This window comes from Podarcis vaucheri (assembly GCF_965113315.1).
Source record: "Podarcis vaucheri genome assembly, chromosome: 6".
Taxonomy (NCBI): domain Eukaryota; kingdom Metazoa; phylum Chordata; class Lepidosauria; order Squamata; family Lacertidae; genus Podarcis; species Podarcis vaucheri.
This window is the reverse complement of record NC_138764.1, coordinates 54,400,038-54,421,676: the sequence shown is the minus strand read 5'-3', so window position 1 is coordinate 54,421,676 and position 21,639 is coordinate 54,400,038. Positions and strand designations below refer to the sequence as shown.

At 42.9% G+C, this 21,639-nt stretch overlaps 1 protein-coding gene across 1 annotated transcript in view; it reads left to right on the top strand.

Moving 5' to 3' along the window:
* The window catches only part of MAST2 (microtubule associated serine/threonine kinase 2), a 150,027-nt gene extending 138,530 nt beyond the window's left edge, over positions 1-11,497 (top strand). The window contains exons 26-30 of the mRNA XM_082226711.1: positions 1,112-1,338; positions 2,573-2,695; positions 4,581-4,717; positions 5,155-5,342; positions 5,793-11,497. Of these exons, the coding sequence (XP_082082837.1) occupies positions 1,112-1,338; positions 2,573-2,695; positions 4,581-4,717; positions 5,155-5,342; positions 5,793-7,897 (2,780 nt within the window). The 3' untranslated portion in view covers positions 7,898-11,497. The remainder of the gene's footprint in view (positions 1-1,111; positions 1,339-2,572; positions 2,696-4,580; positions 4,718-5,154; positions 5,343-5,792) is intronic.
* Positions 11,498-21,639: the final 10,142 nt, after the last annotated feature.

The window sequence follows — 21,639 nt, the reverse complement described above, 5'->3', positions numbered from 1 at the left end:
TTTGAACCATAGAAATAGAAATCTAACCTCAATGTGGCTGCAATATGGCCCTAGGCAGCTATTTGCATATAACCCTCTTCTGACGGCTCATTCTTAAGGAGCTGTGCACTGCTCCCGGCATGTCATTAGCTCTAACATTCATTGAAAGAACAAGCTGTGGGTGAATTCTCTACTTAAGTCAACAGAATGAGTTTCAAATGGGTAAAATTCGCTGTGCGGGGTTGCCCTTTTTCTCATTGCCTGCCATAGACAGTATTGGTTCATTTCTGTGGTCAAGTTCAGCATTTTATGTCCAGAAATGAGTCAGTGTGGGCCAATATTTTCCATTTACTTAACCATGACCACCTGCTGTTTGCTCCCATTGTCTGGCATACTAGACAGTGTGGTTATACAGTGAATAGGGAATATGGCAATTCAGTTCACAGCCAGTGGCTGTGGATGAGTATCCTTTATGAAGTTGCTTAATCCCACATCGTCCTATGGTATTAAATGCCTTATTTATGGGCAGTGTGCAAAAGTGCTTCTTTTTAATGTCCTGACTCTTGATTCAAGTGGCCATCAGTTTCATTTCATGTTCCTAGGGTCTGTTTGTTTATATGAAACATTTCTCTATACCATTAATATTTTTCTAAACTTCTGTCATGCTTTCTGTAATTTTTCCAAACTAAACAGCCAAAACACTTCAGGCTTTCTTCATGAGGAAGGTGCTCCAACCTCTTGATCATGTTATGCCTGTGAAATCACTCCTTTTGAGACAGGTGATTTTATAGAAGAAGAAAAACCCATAGCTTCAGATCTGAAATCAGAATATTTTTTAGGACATGCTTAAAGGTCAGTTGCAGAATAAGAGTATAACTTGGCTAGGTTAGCGGTGACAAGTAATGCACAATCCTGATATTCCGTTTCTCTGATGTTGATTTGTTAAAACATATTTTCAGTGGCCAAGAAAAGAGGAATCAAGTGTCACTAGGCTTTTTCAAATGCAAGTGCTATAATTCTACAAGTGTTACAAATCAAGATATTTTGTTCCGCTTTCATAATTTAATGCACATTGTATTTTCTTATGAAAACCAGGCTTTCTAATTTGCAGTCCTTCTTTATTTTCATGTAGAGCACCATACGTGTTCTCCATTGGCTAGTCCAATGTCACCTCATTCTCTCTCCTCCAATCCATCTTCAAGAGACTCATCTCCAAGTCGGGACTTTTCTCCTGCTGTCATGAATCCCAAACCACCAATCATCATCCACCGAGCTGGGAAGAAATACGGCTTCACACTTCGTGCTATTAGAGTCTACATGGGGAACAGTGATGTCTACACAGTGCAACACATGGTCTGGGTACGTTCGTCTCAGTCATGATATGACTCGCTTATAGCCTAATTTGGAAAGAACCTTTAATTAACTGGGCCCAATAAAACCCCTTGTTTTTCCTTGGCTCTTCCTAGAATCAACGCAGAAACGGTGTCTCTCTTCTACAGAAATATATTGGGTGGGGGGTGGGAAGCTCTCTATCAGAGTTGTAACCCCTGGGTTAATTACATTTAATTCCTTCTGAGCTGTGTTGACAATGATGGTCTGCTTCGGATCATCTCCTTCCCTTAGGATTTTTCACACATCTGCCTGGAGTTGATTACATGTCTTAAAGCATCACTGTCTTCCCACTGAATCGACTAGGGATTTGGAATTCAGTTCAGCTGTGAATTATACAAGGGGCTTGCTGTGTGTGCTTGCTGTTTCTCCTTCACCCGTATTCTCAGACAGCCTGTCTTGTATACGTGTTCTCTTTTTGAAGTTTATATGCGATTGTTTGCCAGAGCCATTCCCCACAAAGAATGCTTCTCAGTTTTAATTGCATGATGCTCACAGGTTAAAAAGAAATGGGAGGGGAAAGAGTGCCCCAATTTCCCTATAGACATCACTTAAGGTTTCCTCATCAAAATGGTGATTATTGTTTGAATCTAATTATCAGTGATACAATAATAACATGGAATAGAATAATTGCTTTTGTAAATCTGCTTCTGATCCTTATTCTGCTTGACCTTGACAAGGTCTGCATTATGTAGAAGACTTAGCTGTCATAAGGCACAGGATCACACGCCACAAATTGAACACGTCATCATTTGGGTTGTTTTCATGCTTGCAATTGATTGTTTACCCATCTTGACTCATAAATATTCATAACTATTTGTATTGGGAGAGAAATTATTATTAATAACTTAGAGATGAGTAGCAGAACCACACCACATGCCATGCAGCTATAAGGCCCCAGGTGCAGTCCCTGACATCTCCAGTTAGGTAGATAAGCTGAGAAAGACCTCTGCCTGAGACCCCAGAGAATGTATGCTAGATAGACGAGTGGGCTAGATGAGCCAGCGGTCTGACTTGGTATGAGGTAGTTCATTTATATCTTCACAAAGGTCCAAATGAAAAACTTGGTAGCGAGCATAGCATCACCTTCTAGCATATAGTGCACGGAAATTCTGAGACTGGTTTGTATGTAGAGTTGAGGGGCAGATAACATGAACAGATGATTCTGTTTGTTGAAATTGATGCATTGTCTCTATATTGTCAGCATGTAGAAGAAGGTGGCCCTGCAAGTGAGGCTGGTCTGAGAGAAGGGGACTTGATAACCCATGTGAATGGAGAGCCTGTACATGGACTGGTTCATACTGAAGTGGTGGAGTTGGTCTTGAAGGTAAAGATGGAGTATACACAAGTGCTGTGCGACAAGTGCAGTGTGCATAAACATAAATACTTAATAAAAAAAGGGATGCTTACCCCAAGGAGGTTCTCCTGGAGTATCCCTTTGTGTCATATTGGTGTCTGACCATTTATTTCCCCAGACTTTGCTTTATCTTGCTGATGATTTTAATCTATGTTGCTTTTATATGTTGCTCTTATACAGTGGTGCCCCGCAAGACGAAATTAATTCGTTCCGCAATTTTTGTCGTCTAGCGAATTTTTCGTCTTGCGAAGCACGAAATCCCATAGGAATGCATTGAAAATAAATTAATGCGTTCCTATGGTCAAAAAAAGTCCAAACAAAGCCAAATTTGGTACAACAACAGTTTATTAACTGTTCTTTAAAGTCACACATACTGTAAAGAGCAGTTCAAAAATTTAAGGGAAAATAAATTAACTTTATAAACAAAACATGTCTTTGTTTTTAGTCAAAGAAAAAAAGTCGCGAGACGTTTTCGTCTTGCGAAGCAAGCCCATAGGGGAAATTCGTCTTGCGAGGCAAATCGCGAACGGAAAAAACTTTCGTCTAGCGAGTTTTTTGTATTGCGAGGCATTCGTCTTGCGGGGCACCACTGTATGTTGCTCTTAGTATGCTGTTCATTAGTTTTAATTATTTTATTTGTATTTTGATTACTATGTTGTACACTGTCCTGAAGTTTGGTTTTGAGAGACAGGGTAAAAGTTTCAAGGAGTCTTGCGTTGTAAAGGCTTCTGCAATACAGAACCTAGCATATTGTACTAGAAAAATAGAGGCAGATGAACCAAAAGCATTAATAGCGGCATTACTAAAACATGAATCCTTTTTCACCATAAGGAACATGCTATTTGAATTATTTTTCTATTTTTTAAGCTGCAAAACACTATTTTCTCTTATTGCTCTCATCGTAGATTGAAAACTATTTTTTTAAAGCATTTTGCTCTGATTTGTCTTAAGGCTTTTCCACATGGTAAATGTGAAATGATTTCTTTGGAAGGTCCAAATGCTTCTCTTCAGGGTAGTGCTTCTGATTCATTTTCCTCACACATCAGACAGTAATATGTTGTTGCTGGCGGAAAGTTTTATCTAGCTAGCATTTGGAGTGCCTTCTGGAATACAGTTTCACAAGTAGATTTGTGCCTGTGACACCACAGAAGTTGCAAGCCTTCCTATGCTATGGAGCAGCAGTGGAGTTCAGTTGACAAAGAAGGAACTTGCATGAGAAATGCAAGGAGCAAATGCACTTTGAACCTGTTGCCTGAATGGGGAGTAATTTGAATAAATATTTCTTTAGAGCAGGGATGGGCAACTGTGACCCTCCTGTTTTTGTAGGACTCTTAACCTCCCAGCCACCATGGTCAGTAGTGAAAGATGATAGGAATTGGTCCAACAACATATGGCGGTCCACAGGTCATCCACCCATGCTTTAGAAGAGGAAGGAATACCAAAGATAAAACCAAGTAGAAGTGCTGGAGTTGGGAAATGCTGCTTGAAATAATTTCTAGCATGAAGCTGCTGGACATGTTGTAATTTATTTGATTGTCTTCTGGTTACCTTAACAAATTTATGCATAATGGGAATCACAGTGTTGAAACTATTTGTGGCTGTCCTTCAACTAAAAAAAATGTTGCTTAATTAGTTGAAAAACCTGTGACTCAAGAAGACCTTCTAGCAGCATTTTCTAAAGACAAAATGAATAAATACATATTGGAGAAGAGGAAACAGAATTACAGAGGCTAATTTAAGCCACACAGTGGTAGACTGGCATTTCCCCTAGTATTAACATCCAGCCCAACCAAAATACTCATGAGAGATAAAGAGATAAGTAAAATGTGTGTGTGTGTGTTTTTCTTGCTGGCAGAGTGGAAATAAAGTGTCCATATCTACTACACCTTTTGAGAACACATCAATTAAAGTGGGGCCAGCTCGGAAGGCCAGCTATAAATCAAAGATGGCAAGGAGGAACAAGAAAAGCAAAACAAAAGATGGACAGGAAAGGTTAGTGATGCTTTCTTTTAGGAAATGAAATTATGCTCTGATAGCAGTTGCCAAGGAAAATTGCAGAAATATCTTCTGCTAGTGAATGTTTTATATCACAAGAATTACACAGTGAGAGACGATTTTAGTAAGCTATGGGTTGCACCCAGAGTTCCATAAGTGAAGTTCCTGCTTATGAACAGGGTGGTCTCAGAATTGCCTCCATCTGCACCTTCTAAAAAATCTACTCTGGATGCCTGTAGGGTCCTCTGCATGGGAATAGCACAGGGTAGGGTTGCCGGGAGAAAGGGAAACCGGCAAAATTTGCCCACCCCCCTGCACCTTGTCTACAGAAGTCTCTTCTGGATCCAAGTTTTCGCTGGGAAAAGATGCATATCAAAGATGCTGATCCTATTTGTTTTTACAAATGATGATAGTATTCACTTTCACTTTCTCAGTAAGAAGAAGAGCTCTCTGTTCAGGAAGATTACCAAGCAGGCTTCTCTGCTTCACACCAGCAGGAGTTTGTCTTCTCTCAACCGTTCTCTGTCATCTGGAGAGAGTGTTCCTGGTTCACCTACTCAAAACCTCTCCCCTCGTTCACCAACACAGAGTTACCGATCTACTCCTGAGTCTGCACATTCAGGTAAAAGGGGAAGCAGAGAGTAGAGAGTGGCAGACCTTAAGCAAATCTTTCGGACTTGGTAGTAATAATGTAGCATTTTCTCAGCCTGAAGGGCACAAGGAGACATGTCTTACAAACTATCACGGTTCCCAAAGTGAAGCATGAACCTCTTGGAAGAGGTAAAAGAGTTTGATTGCTGTAACTTGAATTCTCTCACTGTGTTGTGGCCAAGCACCAAAAATGGTAATGTGGTGTAGAAAATAGTGGGGGAAAGCAGCACAATTGAGACAGGGTGTAGCTGACTGATATTTCCTGTTGCAGTGGGCCACAACTGCCTAAATTCAACCCCACCTTTGCCAGGTTGCAGTAGCCAACTTATTTCAAATGTGATGCTCGTATTATAGCAGTTCCTAATGTTTCTCAATGTATTTCCATGCTTTTTTAAAATATCCTACTTTTTTATGTTCACAGTTGGTGGAAACTCTTCTCAGAGCAGTTCACCTAGTTCGAGTGTTCCCAACTCCCCTGCTAGTTCGGGACATATCCGACCCAGCTCTTTGCATGGACTAGCACCAAAGCTTCAACGGCAATATCGATCTCCACGACGTAAATCTGCAGGGAACATTCCTCTCTCGCCACTAGCTCACACTCCCTCGCCAACCCCACAGTCTACGTCGCCTCAGCGCTCCCCTTCTCCTTTGCCAGGGCATTCAGTTGGCAGTTCAGGCATCATGCAATCATTTCCTGTCAAGTTACACTCCTCCCCACCTCTCGTCCGACAGATTTCAAGGCCCAAGAGTGCTGAGCCACCAAGATCCCCTTTGCTGAAGAGAGTCCAGTCAGCTGAAAAACTTACCTCCTCTCTCTCTTCAGAAAAAAAGATGTCGTCTTCGCGCAAGCATAGCTTGGACATCTCCCATTCAGAATTCAAAAAGGAGATGCTCCAGAGAGATCCTGGCCTCCAAAGTTGGCAGGAATCCATGAGTGAAACAACTGGAGGCAAAGTTGGACTTGCAGAAAAAGGGACCCTGCAGAAACCTTCTTCCAGAAAACTGGGACCTATTCGGCACGACAGGGTGGAGCGAAGGGAGTCTCTACAGAAGCAGGAGGCCATCACAGAAGTAGATTCTTCTGAAGATGAAACTGACGAAGGATCAGAAGATAGTCAAGATGGAAAGAAAATGGACAGGCCAGCCTTCAGTAGAGACCACCAAGTTTCTGATCCTTTCTCTGAGGATATGAAGCGTTCTTCCAAGTTGGAAAGCAAAGACAGTATGGAGGACGATGCGTTTCTTCCTGAGGAACCAAAAACTGTCAGTTTGCAGAAAGGGGCGGATCAACACCAACCAAAGGATGTTGCAAGGACACCACTGACTGGTATAGATGAGTCACAATCTGAAGTTTGTGTGAGAACTTCTCCTATTGAAAAATTTGGTGACTGTGAAGCAGTTAAGCTAACAGATTCTGAAACCCAATTAGGGTCAGGACAAGGCAATACTCTCAGACTTGCTAATCAGAAATGTGCCTGTTTCGAAGATGCTGAGGACCCTAAACAAACTCTGATTATCCAGGAAAGCATAGACTGCCCAGAGCAGGTGAAGTGCCTACCAGTGAGATATCTGCAGCTCGGTCAAGGTGACTGTTCAGGGTTGGCAAGTGGCAAAGATAACCTGAAGGAATTTGCTTCTACAGAAACTACTTATATGTTGTCTCATGATATTAAGCCTTTGTTAGCACTTTCTTCTTCTACTTGCACAACTAGCACAAGCTCTCTTCCACTAATAAGCCAAATGGACTGCAAAGATGCACCTCAGAAACAGGAAGCCCAGTCTGTCAAGGAAAGCACCAGTATTCCGAACCTGACAAGCAGTGGCAAAACATCTTCACAAAGGTCTCCTGATGCCGAAGAATCACAAGGTTTGTCATCTGCAGCATTAGTTTCAAAACACAAAAGTCATGCAAGTGATACAAACTTAAGTTGTCCTATAGGAAGACCAAGTCTCACAATTGATGCAGCAGCTGAAAATGGAAAATCAGTTTGCCCAGCTCCTTTAGCAATAGGTGCAAAAGGCATGTTGGGCCCAGGAAATATTAATGTATCTGGCTCAAGAGAACTAGAAAGAACAAGAGAAGAGTTCCCCCCGAAGGAACTGTTTCATATGAAAGAGAGTATGCCAAAGGAAGAAATGCAGGAAACACTAAAGGAAGGCCCAGGCCCAGTAACAGCCAAACCTTTCAGCATAGGTAGTCTCATTAAAATATGTGGTTCCCATATTGGGTCCGAAAGCCTAGCAGAGTCTTTGGAGCCAGAGTGTTCAGTGGGAGCAAAAGAGAAGCCAGGGACTGGTAATTCTAAGGTACCTGAAATTTTGGAGGACAGGTGGCAATTGCCTCCACCTGAAAAACAGGCAGATGGCACAGCAAGGCAGAGCACAGGGGTTTCATCTGGACCAGATTCTAGCCAGAATTCCAAAAAGGAAACTGCTCTGATGCCAGGAGAAATCGGAGAGGCTGGAGGTCAATCACAAACAAGAGACTTCCTGTTGTCAGATGGTGACGTCGTGAAGAAAACATAGCAACATATCTACATTCAGAAGCAAAGACAACATTAGTAGAACACAAATATAAAACACAAAACTTGTGCAACTTTTTTTGTTGATTTGTGTTTTCACACTCTTGCCTTTTTCATTCTTGCAATTCTATTTTTGTACTCAGCGTTTGATGCCTCTTAGCAGGGTATCTTTAAAGCAAGATTAAAAAAATGATTTCCAAACTCCCCGCCCCCCCCCAACATTTTTGGCCCTAAATTTGAAGCATTCTGTTAAATATCTATTTTCTTTCAAAATTCCAGGGAATTACATTTGCCAAATTAGACCGCTCACTTAGAAATGGCACATTTTGAGCACAAATTCCAAATTTTAGTCCTTGTTTCCAAAATTTTAGGTCATGTCTTTTAAGTTGGCAAGGATTAAAATAAACACTTTTGATGGCAGACTGTTCTGAATCATTATGCCACCTCACATATTTTCTTACATATCATAGACGTCCAATTTATGTATATCTGTGAGGAAACCTTGTGTCAGCTTGTGCAGTGGGGCAATACCCTCCTTTTAAAAAGAACGTTAAGCAAAACGGCAAAATAAAATCTTTCGTTTATCTTTGTTTTTGTTTTTAAAAAGGCTTTGATTTAAAAGAAGATTACTTCTTTTTCTCCCTTTTTAGAATTTTTAATCCTTTTTGCTCAAAGTAGTCAGTAACCTCAAAAGAGGCACATGGTGCTTCAGTTATGCTAACTCAGGAGTAAGGGGCCTGTAGGCTTTCACTGTGATTGCTAACTACAACTCCCATCATCCCTGACTATTGGTCATGCTGGCTAGGACTGATGGGAGTTGCAGTCCAATAACACCTGGAGGCCACAGGTTCCCCACCCCTGCTTTAGCAATCTAAGCTAATTTATTTTACTGACATGTTGCTGTGAGACGCAAACATTTGGGACTATCACACCCCCAGTCTTATGGAGCTATCTTGATTGTTGTGGACGAAAGTTAAAATCCAGTGGTGTGTTCTCATTTGACTTTGTGAGTGAGAGAAGTGATCTTCATTGATTCATCAGGAGGCAGCTAAGACCAAACCGTGTCTAGGTGAAATAGTCCTGTTAGCATTAGTGTCTCTTTCCCAAGTGTAAGTAGGTAATTCAGTAAATTGACCCTTCAGTCATATAGTAAGTTTATTATAATTCAACGGTCCCTTCCATTGTTTAATCCACCTTCTACCTTTCTTAAATGTCTATATTTTCTAAGTAACCTTTTGAATGTTTTTGAAAGTTCAACATGAGTTGGTGCTTTTTGCTTAAAGACATCTGAGTCTATGATACTGCACTGATACATACAGTATAGCACTAGCAGCAGCATTTCAAGAATATTACTTATTGAATCTAATTACAGTTTATAGGCAAAAGTAACTATTTCCATAAACTCCACAATACTTACAGCCTTGCCTAACAGAATGCATCTGTGTGTTTCTGTGTGAGCAGAGAAAGTAATTATTTGCATAGTCTGCTGTTCTACCTACAGAGGTGATCACATGTTGACTAATAGCTCTCCAGGGCAAGCGCTGCAATTCATTACAACACAGCTTTATTGCTCAGCCAGGTTTCTGATATGAAGGCTCTTCCTGCACCATTTCTCCTTACAAGAGCCTACATGTACTTTTTGACTAGGAATATTCTCTTAAATCCTTAATTTATTATAATCTCATTTCAAGTGTGTCTTGCCCAAACTCCCTGATTCTCCCCACTACATACCCAATTATTTGGTTTTAGTTTTGGACCAATTTATTTTTGCTTTGGGGTTTTCTTTATATTAGCCTGTGTGTGTGTGTGTGTGTGTGTGTGTGTGTGTGTGTGTGTGTAAGTGTAATAAAGGGAATAGTGTGTGTGTGTGTGTGTGTGTGTGTGTGTGTGTGTGTGTGTGTTGTATTGCTGCAGAAAGATCCATTGGCTTTCTCATACAGAACTTGAAGCTTCAGTACTCAAAACTTCAATAGTAGTTCCCCACAATGATTTAAGATCTGCTAATCTCTTTAATCCTGCCACCAGTGCACAATAGCTAAATTTATGCATCAACATTTTTAAAATAAACCATTAGGCTTTCCTCCATCGAGCCACACCTTTATCTTACCAGCCTTTCCTATCACTTTGCTGTGTTGCCCTCAGAACAGAGGCAACTGGGGCCTCAGTGAATACATACATTCAGAGAAAGGGAATTGATGGCATAGCCACTCAGAAATGCACATTAACTTGAATAATGTAAAAATATTAAATGCATTGATTTACACTGTGTGAATTTGAGCCCCGGGGATGAATAATGTAGCTTCAAACATACCTTGTAGCATCTGTTTACACAAAGGCAGCCAAAGGATTTATATCTCTAGTTTAGCCAAATAAAGCATATTGGGCCACCTCATTTCTGTATAGATGCCACTTAGATATTACCTTTTTATGTATTCATTCTACCATTACCAGGAAACCTATGTAATTGTTAAAGCCTGCAGAAGCCTTCATTTTTCATGTTACTTGATATATTCCTGTAACTGTTGTCCCACTTCAGTAAAAATGATTGGCCACAAAAAATCGTTGCATCGAAACCACATGGCAGTAAATCAGATTTATTCTTTGGACATCTAATTAATATATATATATATATATATATATATATATATATATATATATATATAAGAGTTCAGACAATCATGATGTTTCTGAGGGAAAAATTTAAGGTCTTAGGCTTAATATTTTTAAGTGCTTATAAGGAGGCAGCATGTGATGAGAGTTGAACTGATGTTACCATGTTGAGGAGACAGGTGTTTGCATAACTATAGTCTAGTTAAGCCACTATATGTATACAGTGTTGATCCACTTAGCTGAGACTGATCTCCATGATGTTCCATGAATGGGGGTGATTGGATAACTTTGTTTAGGCATGCAATATACACAGTCCCCTTAGCAAGTTGCTTTCCCACTTTCTCTTATTTTCTTTGGTGTCTAGAATTTCAACTTTAGTTTCCTACATACAGCCTTTAAACCTTTCAATATCCAGCTGGTGCATTTCTCAGCAATACTTCACACCATTATATGGTGCATCTAAAACCATCAAATAGATATTAAGTGTAAATATTAGACTTTCGCCTTGCCTAAAAACCACTCCTGGGGAACAATGCCTAAGACTTTTTGGTGTTTGTTATGCTACGGAAGAATACTCAACATAGACAGGGTAAAAGGAATGACCTGTGGGGCTTTTTTCCCTCATTAGCACTGAATTAAGGTGTTCTTTGGGTTTTTTGTTTGTTTCTTCCTGTGGGGAGGATTGTGTCTTTCTCCAGTTTTCTCTTACTGGACATGAAGGATGATGCCGTACTTCTAGTGGGTGATTTTACAGCTGTGTGTGTGTTTACATTGTGTTTTGGTTTTTGTTATTCTGGAGGCTGTGAGCCCACCTTTCAATTTCAAGTTGGTGCCAATCAGCACCTGACTAGCAGAAACATAAAGTTGGGATATAAGTGTTTTTAGAAACTTGAACAATTGCCACATAATAGAGGTGCAATAATTTTTATTCCTGTTGTACCTGCATGTTGATGTTCAAATACTCCTGAAATACACTTCATTTTTTTTACATAAACCCGTGTCCATTTCTTAATTATTTCTCTTCAGAGGTTTTACTGTGATACGTTGCATTAATCCTGTGTTTCACTTGATCCATGCTGAGTGTCCTGCAACAACCCTAATGGGCTTTGTTACAGTGGTTCAGTTCACGTGTTGTAGCAAACTATATTTAATGGTTTACTGTAAACACAAAGATTGCTTCCACTTAGTTCCTCCCCCAATGGGAGCTACAAACCACCATCCCTAGCTTGGCATTATACCTGAGCCAGTGAATTCCCCCTTCCCCAAACCATGATGGGTAAGCCGAGAAGAAACCTTTGTTTCATGGTTTGTTTGGAGCAAAACAAACGTAGTACTAAGCCAGGTATTGTGATTCATTGGTCCCTCTTAACTCTGCTTTATGATATGCAAATGCAACCAATGGGTGGATGCATATAAGACTTGCCAGTTGATAATGTACTTCAATGTTCATGTCAACTGCTTCTTGATACAGTGGTGCCCGGCAAGACGAATGCCTCGCAAGACGGAAAACTCGCTAGACGAAAGAGTTTTCCGTTTTGGAGGTGCTTCGCAAAACGAATTTCCTATGGGCTTGCTTCGCAAGACGACAATGTCTTGCGAGTTCCTGCTGGTTTTTTTCCCTCCCCCCCTTTTTCTAAGCCGCTAAGCCGCTCATCAGCTGATCCAATCAGCAGATAAGCCGCTAAAAGCCGCTAATAGCGCTAATCCGTCAATGGGCTTGCTTCGCAAGACGAAAAAACTGCTAGACAAAGAGAATCACAGAACGGATTATTTTCGTCTTGCGAGGCACCACTGTACTGTAGACTGCATGCCAGTGTTATATGTACTGTGGTAATTTACCACTTGGTAAGTGGTCACCTGCATTCACTCCTGTTCTTCCATGAAATCTAGTTGTTTCATCATAACATAGTTCAATATACTAGCAGCTTGGGAAGAAGATTGCCATGGGTGGCGGGTGCAGTTTTATTTGAGCAGTCATCCTATGCTTTCCTACCACTAATATATAACATATTTCCATACAAGTACTATGCTTGGGCATCATGTAAAATGAACTCTGCGATTCCATAGTCTTGTGGTGATATAGACAGCCAGACACATGTACCCACATGAGAAATAAATGTAGAGCTATAAAAACCTTAAGAGAGGGCAGTGCCTGGGAGCTATCACCCTCTCTCCATTGTGTTCCTGCAGCAAAGGCTTAGGCCGCTGGGCAACAATTTAGCCCCTGCCACATTCCATTCCTGCACCTCGTGAGGGAAAGCAAACTGTTTGCTCAAGAGAGGAGGGAGACAACAGCTATTCCTATTTGTATAATGCTGAAATGAAGTTACAGCTTTCAGCAGACACCAACTTCTTATGAAGTAAGCCAGCTGTTTGTTCTGGATGTAAAGCAACTGGGGACCAGGGCCTTTACATTGCTTTAAAGCATGTTTTATACTTATTCCCTGCCCTGCCCCCAAAGAATTATGGGCACTGTGTTTTGTTAAGGGTTGCTGGGAATTGTAACTTGGTGAAGAATAAACTACAGTGTCTATTCTTTGGGGGGCGGGACACACATGCGGTTCAAATGTGGTCAAAAGGGGGGGAGGCACATGGTTCAAATGTGGTCAAAAGGTATCCTGCGTATGCAGCCTAGACGTAGGCTAGCGACCATCTTAAGCACAACCACAAGGGGCAGATTCCAAGCTGCTCTAGGAGGCAGGTGGTCCCTCCTCCCAATATTAGCTCTTGGCTCACCAATGGCATGGCTTGCATATTTTTCACCACATAGAAAGGCCTTCACACTGCTGTTTGTCTCTTTACACACACCTCTCCTGCAACTCCTGAAGGGAGTTGAGAGCTGTTTGCTCAGAAGAGGAAAGGCTAAGGGTTTCAATAGGCCTGGCCTGCCTCTGTAAGGCACTGGGGTAGAGAATAAATGGGCCAAAGCAGCCACAGTGCTCATGACAGCCCTGAGGTTAAAAAAGGCGGGAAAGCAGGAGAGGCCTATAGCACCTTGATGGGACATAGCTCTAGTTGCTGCTTGATGCCGTGTTACACCTGCTGAGGTGAGGGATGCAGGGCTGGCCGCCTCTGTGATGGAGATTATGATCAATGTCACCTGGGAACTAGGCCACATTTCAAAAGGTAAGGAAAAGGAGCAAAAACCACACAGTAGAAAAAAGAATATTGTCCTATGTGCTTCAGATCACTCTGGTCCTTCCTTGGGGAAACTATAATTTTTTAAAAATATACCGTATTTTTCAGTCTATAGGACACCCCCTATTTTGGGGGGACTCAGAATTAAGAAAATGGGGGAAGATGTATCCATGTATAAGATGTTCCCTAATTTTTGACAATATTTTTTAGGGGGAAAACCTAGTCTTATACACGAAAAAATAGTGATTACCCAAACTGAACACTGTATAAAGAAGCCCTTCATAAACAATATGTAAATATCATTATAATCTTAGAAAGAACCAGTATTCAAAAGAAAATGTACAAGTGTAAATATTTTAATAATATTTGTTCTTTTGACTATCATAAAAACCAAATACATATGTGTATATGCAATAACAAAGGTAGGTTACTTGCTCAAATAGACATTCAATATTTTGTTATGCCTGCACTACTACACCAAACGGAAATCAAGCGTAGCTGTTGACACTGCAAAATGTCATGGGATGTGGCAGAGTTAGGCAAATCATAGGTTGCTAGGTTAAACAGGGCAGCCTAAGGACATTTTTTTTTTTGCCTAAAACAAAGATGGTGTGTGGACCCCGCCTTCCGCATGCACAAAACGTTGAATCTTGAGGGGGGGTGTCCTTTTAATTGCACATTCATTATGATTTCCATTCATTATGGTATTAGGGTGGCTACACGCAATCCTACTTTCAATACTCTGTGCCTGCATGTCCCATACTGCATGTCCCACAGCTTCGTGCTAAAATCTTGTAATGTTTTATACCACAAATACTCCATTTGTTGTTTTTTTGGTCCCACTTCTGCTGCATTATAGCCACAAAAGTACATCTCCAGGCAGAAATAATGTGGTAGCATTGAGGAAGCATCATGGAACAACTAATAAGTGATGTGTGGATGGTCCCATATAGATCTGCCACCCAGAGTAGTTGCTTCATTCTGCCTAATGGTAGGGCTGCCCCTGCTGAGCAGCTGATTTGCTTTCCTCCCAGACCAGAAGGCAAGTATGTGAGAGGAGATGTGCTGCAGAAAAGAGGTCCTTGCAAGCCTTTTTCACTTCAGCTTGCCTGCTCTTCATGTAAGTGGGAAAAGCAAAGTGCAGCAAGCTGTGTCAGAAGAGGAACGCTGCCTCTCCTCAGAAGTGCTAACCAAAGCACATCCCAAGTGGTGTATTTCTCCTCCAATAGAAATAAACTGCTGTAATGAAGCTCAAATAGTGCCACATTAGAAATGTACTGCCTACTGGTTAATAGGGCTCAACTGAGAAGTGTGGAGAAGCGCTTCTTGTGACGTGCATTAGCTCAGGGTCTAGAGTGGGAGAAAATCACATTCCTCGTGTGATATCGGGACCTTGCCCAATTTAATAACTCCAAGAGGACCTGATCTTGCCCCACAAGCCAGGAGACATGGAATAGGAGTTTACTGTAAGAAGCTTGCTTTTTCTGGTCACAAGGTAATTAAATGTGTGATTGATTTTGTGCTTTATAGTACACACCAGCAAGTTGGGTAGGTAGTCCTGATTGCCCAGTGCCAGAAACACACACACTAGATCCACACCACCACCCCCAAACTGTCTAGTGTATGGTACTGATGGAACTGCAGTGGAGATCTTACGAGTTGGAATTCAATATATGCTCAGCTTTCCAATCCTGTGTACTTGCATCAGAAAGAGAAAGCTATCCATACTTCAAACATTGCATTGTGCATGTGTTCTATGCTCAGTTTTAAGAGGCATTGTTAAGTACTGAGTATGATTGGTTGAAGTGGAGAGGGGGGAGAGATGTTGCTGGACACCAACAATGTCACAAAGTATATCCGTTGGGTACCCTAATGTTAGTATGACGTCATTTCACTTGCCAAATGTAATAGCAATCAACAGGCTATGCAGGTTGGATGGGGGAAAGTTTCCTCTTTCCCCATATATTGCAGCCATGTTCCAGTTATAAATAAACAAAGAATTCAGCAGAAAAGAGGACAGGGAGAAAACTGGAAATAGTTAGCTCCACCTACTGTTCTTCTGCTTCCCACCCTACCAGCTACACTGGGCAACACCCACCACTGTTGTTACAAGAGTTCTCTGCAGACTTGATCTGTTGCTGCATCTACAGCAGTGGAGGCTGAATCATCTCCACTGAAATCAATAGGTTCCCCTAAATCAGTGTTTCCCAACCACTGTTCCGCGGCACACTACTGTGCCGCGAGATGATGCCTGGTGTGCCGTGGGGAAAATTAAAAAGATTTTTTTTTTTTTGTAAAAGTCAAATTAGGTCCTAATCTATCCCTCGAGCGCCCCTTGTCCGTTATTGTGACGCATGAAGCGTGTTCCCGCCCACTCCCCGCCCTCCCTTGCTTCTCTCTCTTTCTCTGTGGCGCTCTCCGCCGCTTCCTGCTGGGCATGCGCAGCTCGCCTCGTGCTTCCGTACCGGCCCCTCCTTCCCCCGACTACCCCGCCGCTCCGTTCCTTTCTCTTTCTCGCGTGTCAGAGAGCGGTGGCGCGAGCGCGGTGGTTCCCTCAGGGCTGACGGAGGGCTCGAGGAGGAGGAGGCAGGACGTGGAGGCGGAGAAAGCGGCGGCGGCCACCCCCCACCTCCGGTTCCAGGCCCGCGTAGAAAGCTGAGGGGGAGAGATAGAGGTGGGCGGCGGCGGCGGCGACCACGACCAACCGCCACAGTAGTTGTAGCGGCGGCAACGGCGAGCAGGGACTCCCGCTCTCTCTCCGTCCTGTCTCTCTCTCTCTCTCCCGGGCCCGTCCGTTGAGTCTCCCGCGCATCGAGATCCCGCCGGGTCTGACTGAGCTGCTGCAGGGCTACACGGTGGAGGTGCTGCGGCACCGGCCGCCAGACCTGCTGGCCTTCGCCGCTGAGTACTTCGCCAAGCCGCGCTCTCCTTCCTGCCTCGCTTTGCTGCCTCCTCCCCCCCACCCCCAAAGCTTGGAGGTTCCCCGGCGCCAACCCGCAGGTTTGACCCCCTTCTCACACCTGTTCGCGCTCCTTGCACGGAATGGGGCGGATGGGGAGGAACGGGGCTCGCCGCTGCCTCCGCTCGCCCTCCCCCCCTCCGCCGGCGGTCCCGCGATTCTTGGCTTTTTGGCGGTTGGCACAGAAGTAAGGCAAGGGGGAGGGGAAAAAATTGAAAACTTTCACTTTCGTGCGTCCCTCCCGGCGTGACGCTGCGCGCTGACGTCACGGGGCTGTAATGGTGGTGTGCCGCGAGATTTCTTTCATCAAACAAGTGTGCCTTTGCCCAAAAAAGGTTGGGAAACACTGCCCTAAATTGCCACTAGCCTTCCACTAGAGGGCAGCATTGTTGCACAAGAATAAAATGCATAGGCTAAATCTTGGGGATTTTCCCCTCTTCTATGTTAAATATGACCACTGGTGCCATTACAGTGGTACCTCGGGTTAAGTACTTAATTCGTTCTGGAGGTCCATTCTTAACCTGAAACTGTTCTTAACCTGAAGCACCACTTTAGCTAATGGGGCCTGCTGCTGCTGCCACCGCACCGCCAGAGCACAATTTCTGTTCTCATCCTGAAGCAAAGTTCTTAACCTGAGGTACTATTTCTGGGTTAGCGGAGTCTGTAACCTGAAGCGTATGTAACTCGAGGTACCACTGTACTTAGATCCATCATGTGTGACATCACAGTATGGCATAGCCCACTGCTGATGCAACTGTTTCTCCTTAAACAAGAAAATCACCTTATGCTTGTTTTATATAGGGCAGCTAACTCAATAAGTCTGTGCTATGAAGTACTGTACTGGCCGTGGGTATCAGACAGTCACTGACCCTTTGGAGATTTCAGCACCTTGAGTTGAGTTGTTTTCAACTGTTTCTAATGTTGTTTTGATGTTGTAACCTGGACTGGGACCTTAAAGTGAAGAGTGGGAAATAAATAAATAAAAATCGGAAGACATCTTTAGTCCACTAGGTCTCCCAGAAGGATAATCCTGGCCTGGTTAATTATGAAATAGTAAAATTGTATTTAAATAGGTTTCTACTTGATTATTAATATATTTTATTTATTTCTCTTTTTTACATCACTTTGACATTCTTTTGAATATAACGTGATTATTTTTTTCTAACTTAATGCTGTACAATAATAGGCAGATTGCACAATAATAATAAAAATAAGCAAATTGCATTATTAGCTTTGAATTAGGGCTACCATATTAACAAGAAACACACACAAACAACTCCACCCTCTCTTCCCTGGAAGTAGCCCCCCTTTCTGAATTTAAAAAGTTATTAAATTATTAAGGAATGTACTGTGCCTTAAATTATTTAGTAATGTAGTAAAAAAAAATATTGTTATACAAATTTATTACCCCAACTGATTTAAAATGCACATCTTTTTTCTGCATAGAAGTCTTGTTGGATTCGGCCAAAGGTCTACTTAGTCCAGCACCCTAATTTCACAGTGGCCAACCAAGTGCCTATGGGAAGGAAGCCTGTAAGCAGGATCTGAGTTATTCGGTCATATGTTGTTGCTATCATCCTGATATTTTAAATATCCTGGAATGCATTTGGAAAAAAATGTATACAGTGCTACAAATAAACATGGTGCCTCTGACATGTCAACAGTTATAATGGGCCACATGGGTGTCAATGACATTCACAAACATATTTTAATAAATATAGTCATTAAGGAAGGTAGCCATAAATGGCTAATTCAGAAACGATTCTTGAAAGGAGGGTGCAGTAACTAACTACTCTATAGAGCATTATTTGGTGTTTACTGTTCTTAATTATCAAGGGCACAATCTTTAGAGTTGCATGAGCATCATCCTTAGGAATAGAAGTTTATAACGCTGGGAAATGTCCAGAGGGAGGAAACTGCAGTTATAACAGGCCCAGCTGGAAAGTTTTCAGGTTTTTCAGTAAATGAAGATTTCACGAATCCTTTTGGAAAGCTGAAAACGCGAAGATCGAGCAAGCATTGAAACCAGAGTTTTTTACCACCAACACGTAGACCTTCACTTCTAAGTACTTCCCACTTCCTGCAGGCGCCACCTACCTATCTCAGGCACCTGCCACAACCACTCCTCCTTCCCTGTGCACAAACCACTTCCCTGTGCCCCCACACCATGCAAGGTAGCATTCTGCTGCAGCAGGCCCCTGTTGCTGGAGGAGTGGCAAAGTGGCTGCTGTAGGGCTAGTGCTTGGTGCCCATGTTCTTTAGGTCACAAGTAATGAAGCAAACAGGCATGTGAGTGGCAGTTGCTTCCTATATTAAATATGCCACCATGCCACACCCCCTTGTTCCTTATTGTCTGCCTCTCTTGGCCACATGGCATAGCCAAGTACGCACACAAGATGGCAGCGGGCAGCAGTGTCAAGTACTTTCTGGTGCTTTGTAGTCTATAACGTCTACTAACGTCTATAACGTCTAGTAGGTACATAGCTATGATGACCAGTAACAGGCCTGGTTCATAATTTATCTCTGTCTGAAACTGGAGCACATTTTGATGGTAGGTTGATTCAGGAAAGAAGCAGCTAGAGACTGGGAGGAAGGGAGCTTTGAGGCTTTTAATGGCTTTTGTGGTTGTGGCAGATGACTGGGATTTAAATTCAGGGACTAGGAGAGGGCTTCCATGTGCCCCAATGTGTTGGGAAACGGAGACAAGCAGAAGTAGCAAGAAAGAGGAGAAATTTTGGGAGTGATATGGCATGCTTAAGGGAAATATGAAACCCCAGGGTGGCAGTTTGTGGGTGGTCCCTGCTAATAAATTTCTTTTATTGTAGTTGGCTATATGTAAAGTATTGGAAGCTTGACCTTCATCCTAAGATTTTGGGAAAGGGTGGATGCTAAATCTCCCCTACTCTATACTCTGGGCAATTCATGGTAGGTGGGGGCTCCCCTATGCTTTACTTGTATGTATCTGGTGACCCAGTCCTCCCCAGGCACCCCCACAGTGCTGCTCCTGTTCCTGCTCTGACCATCCCACCTACTCACTCTTTCCTTGCCTCAGTCCTCAAGTCCTTTCCATAATATTGCAAATTACCCTGTCCCACCACTTGTCTTATATTGCACAATTAGCTTCAAATCAGGGCTGCCGCACACACAAACAATTCTGCTCACTTTCTCGTCTCTGTAAGTAGTCACCCTCTCCAAAATTAAAAAGTTATTAGAGAAACAATCTGGTCAATGATTCAGCTTAAAATCTATGAAAAATCCCCGCCCTGTCAGCTTTCTAAGTTGCCAGCTGGAAGGTGCCCAACAAGAAAATTACTGAAACAAAACCGTCTGTCATTCCCAAGGGACCAGAAAATATTTTTTCCCTTCTCCCTTTCCCCTTCTTGTTTGCTACATTTTAAAAATAAATATAAAGCATCAGGCAGATTGTTCTAAAGAGCCCTTCAAGTATTGGTTTCTCACACTGTGTTATGAAAGACTTTTGCCTTCGGGCACAGACTAATAAACAGATAATAACACAGGGGGCAAAGTCCCATGCTGCAGCTTATTTTCATAACTTTCATTTACTTTTCCTATAAATGTTTCATTTTTCAACCAGGAGCAAGAGAGGAGGACTGGCAGAGGTCTCACAACAGTGGTGCCAGTGGTGCAGACTTGCTCCTAATTAGAAATAGCAAGGGATTGGGCAGGCAGAGCAGTGTAGGAAACGCACAGCAAGCCCCTTCCTTAGAAACGTAGCTCCCCTCAAGTGGGGAAAGTGTTGGAATCAATGTATATAGGCATACTCCCCACCCCACCCCCACTTTCTTATTCTCTTTGAAATGAGAGGGAGAGTGGCTCATGCGTTCACACACATTCCCATGGAAATCTTCAAAAACTGAAAGAAACTGCATTGTGTTGGACATACGCAGAGAGGCTTTTGTGGGTTATAAGTGGAGGGTCATGCCTAGCCCCTACCTGGTATGCGGCGTGGGGTCCTCAGAGAATGAACAAGGTGCCCAAAAGGTTGAGGACCTTTGAGAAGCAGGCGTGGTCCTCTGAAACTAGCACTGAGGATCCCCTAGAGCAAGCTTCCTCAATCTCGGCCCTCCAGATGTTTTTGGCCTACAACTCTCATGATCCATAGCTAGCAGGACCAGTGGTCAGGGGTGATGGAAATCGCAGTCTCAAAACATCTGGGGGGGCCGAGGTTGTGGAAGCCTGCCCTAGAGGAGCCCTCCAGAGAAAGATCCTTGGAGCTGTCAGGGGAAGAGGTAGAGCCACCCCACAGTCCTTGGGCTTGCTAGTACCAAAAGGTTGTAGGTCCAGGCCAAAGAGCGACAACATAGCATGTGACAGTGGGCCCAGAGTTGTTGCACAGATAGTAAGTGATCTACTCATGAGTAAGAAATCACCAAATCACTCTTCTAAGTACCAGCAGCTGCTGTTAGGGTGTGATCTAGGAAGCCAGTCACACTCTTGAGCCTTCCATGTACTGGAAGCAACACAGGTCTTTGGTGCCTTTTTTCTAATTTGAGTCCCCACTCCTTGCTGTAGGCTATGGTATCTTACTTGAAGTCCCTGTGAGGTTGACCTTGCACTGTTGCTTGACCTTGCCTCTGGATTACTGTGCTGCAGCTACAACCCTGTCCTTCTTGGTGAGTGTTTTGCATGATAGGCTTATACCTTGTGAAATCTGGCCCCCAGCTCCCGAGGGCACCCACCTGAGTGTGGCAGCAAGGATAGGAAAAGAAAGTCTATTGGAATGACACTGCTGTTTCTGGTGAGGGTGACCCTACCATGTCACAGGTTTCTTGGTTTCGTTTTAAATGTGCTCAAATATCCCTCCTTACAAGGCAACTGTGAAGCACACAGATAACCACACCTAGCTTCAAAACAACACACTCATACACACTGCTTTGCTCCTGGGTTTAGACTTCTGCTGTAACACCATAGCTTCAATTTGTGTACTTTGGCTAGACCAAACACTGATTACTCAAAGCCAGTCAGTTTGCACCTTCTTTTTGTATTCTGTGCTTTTTAGTTGTGATGATACTTGGTTC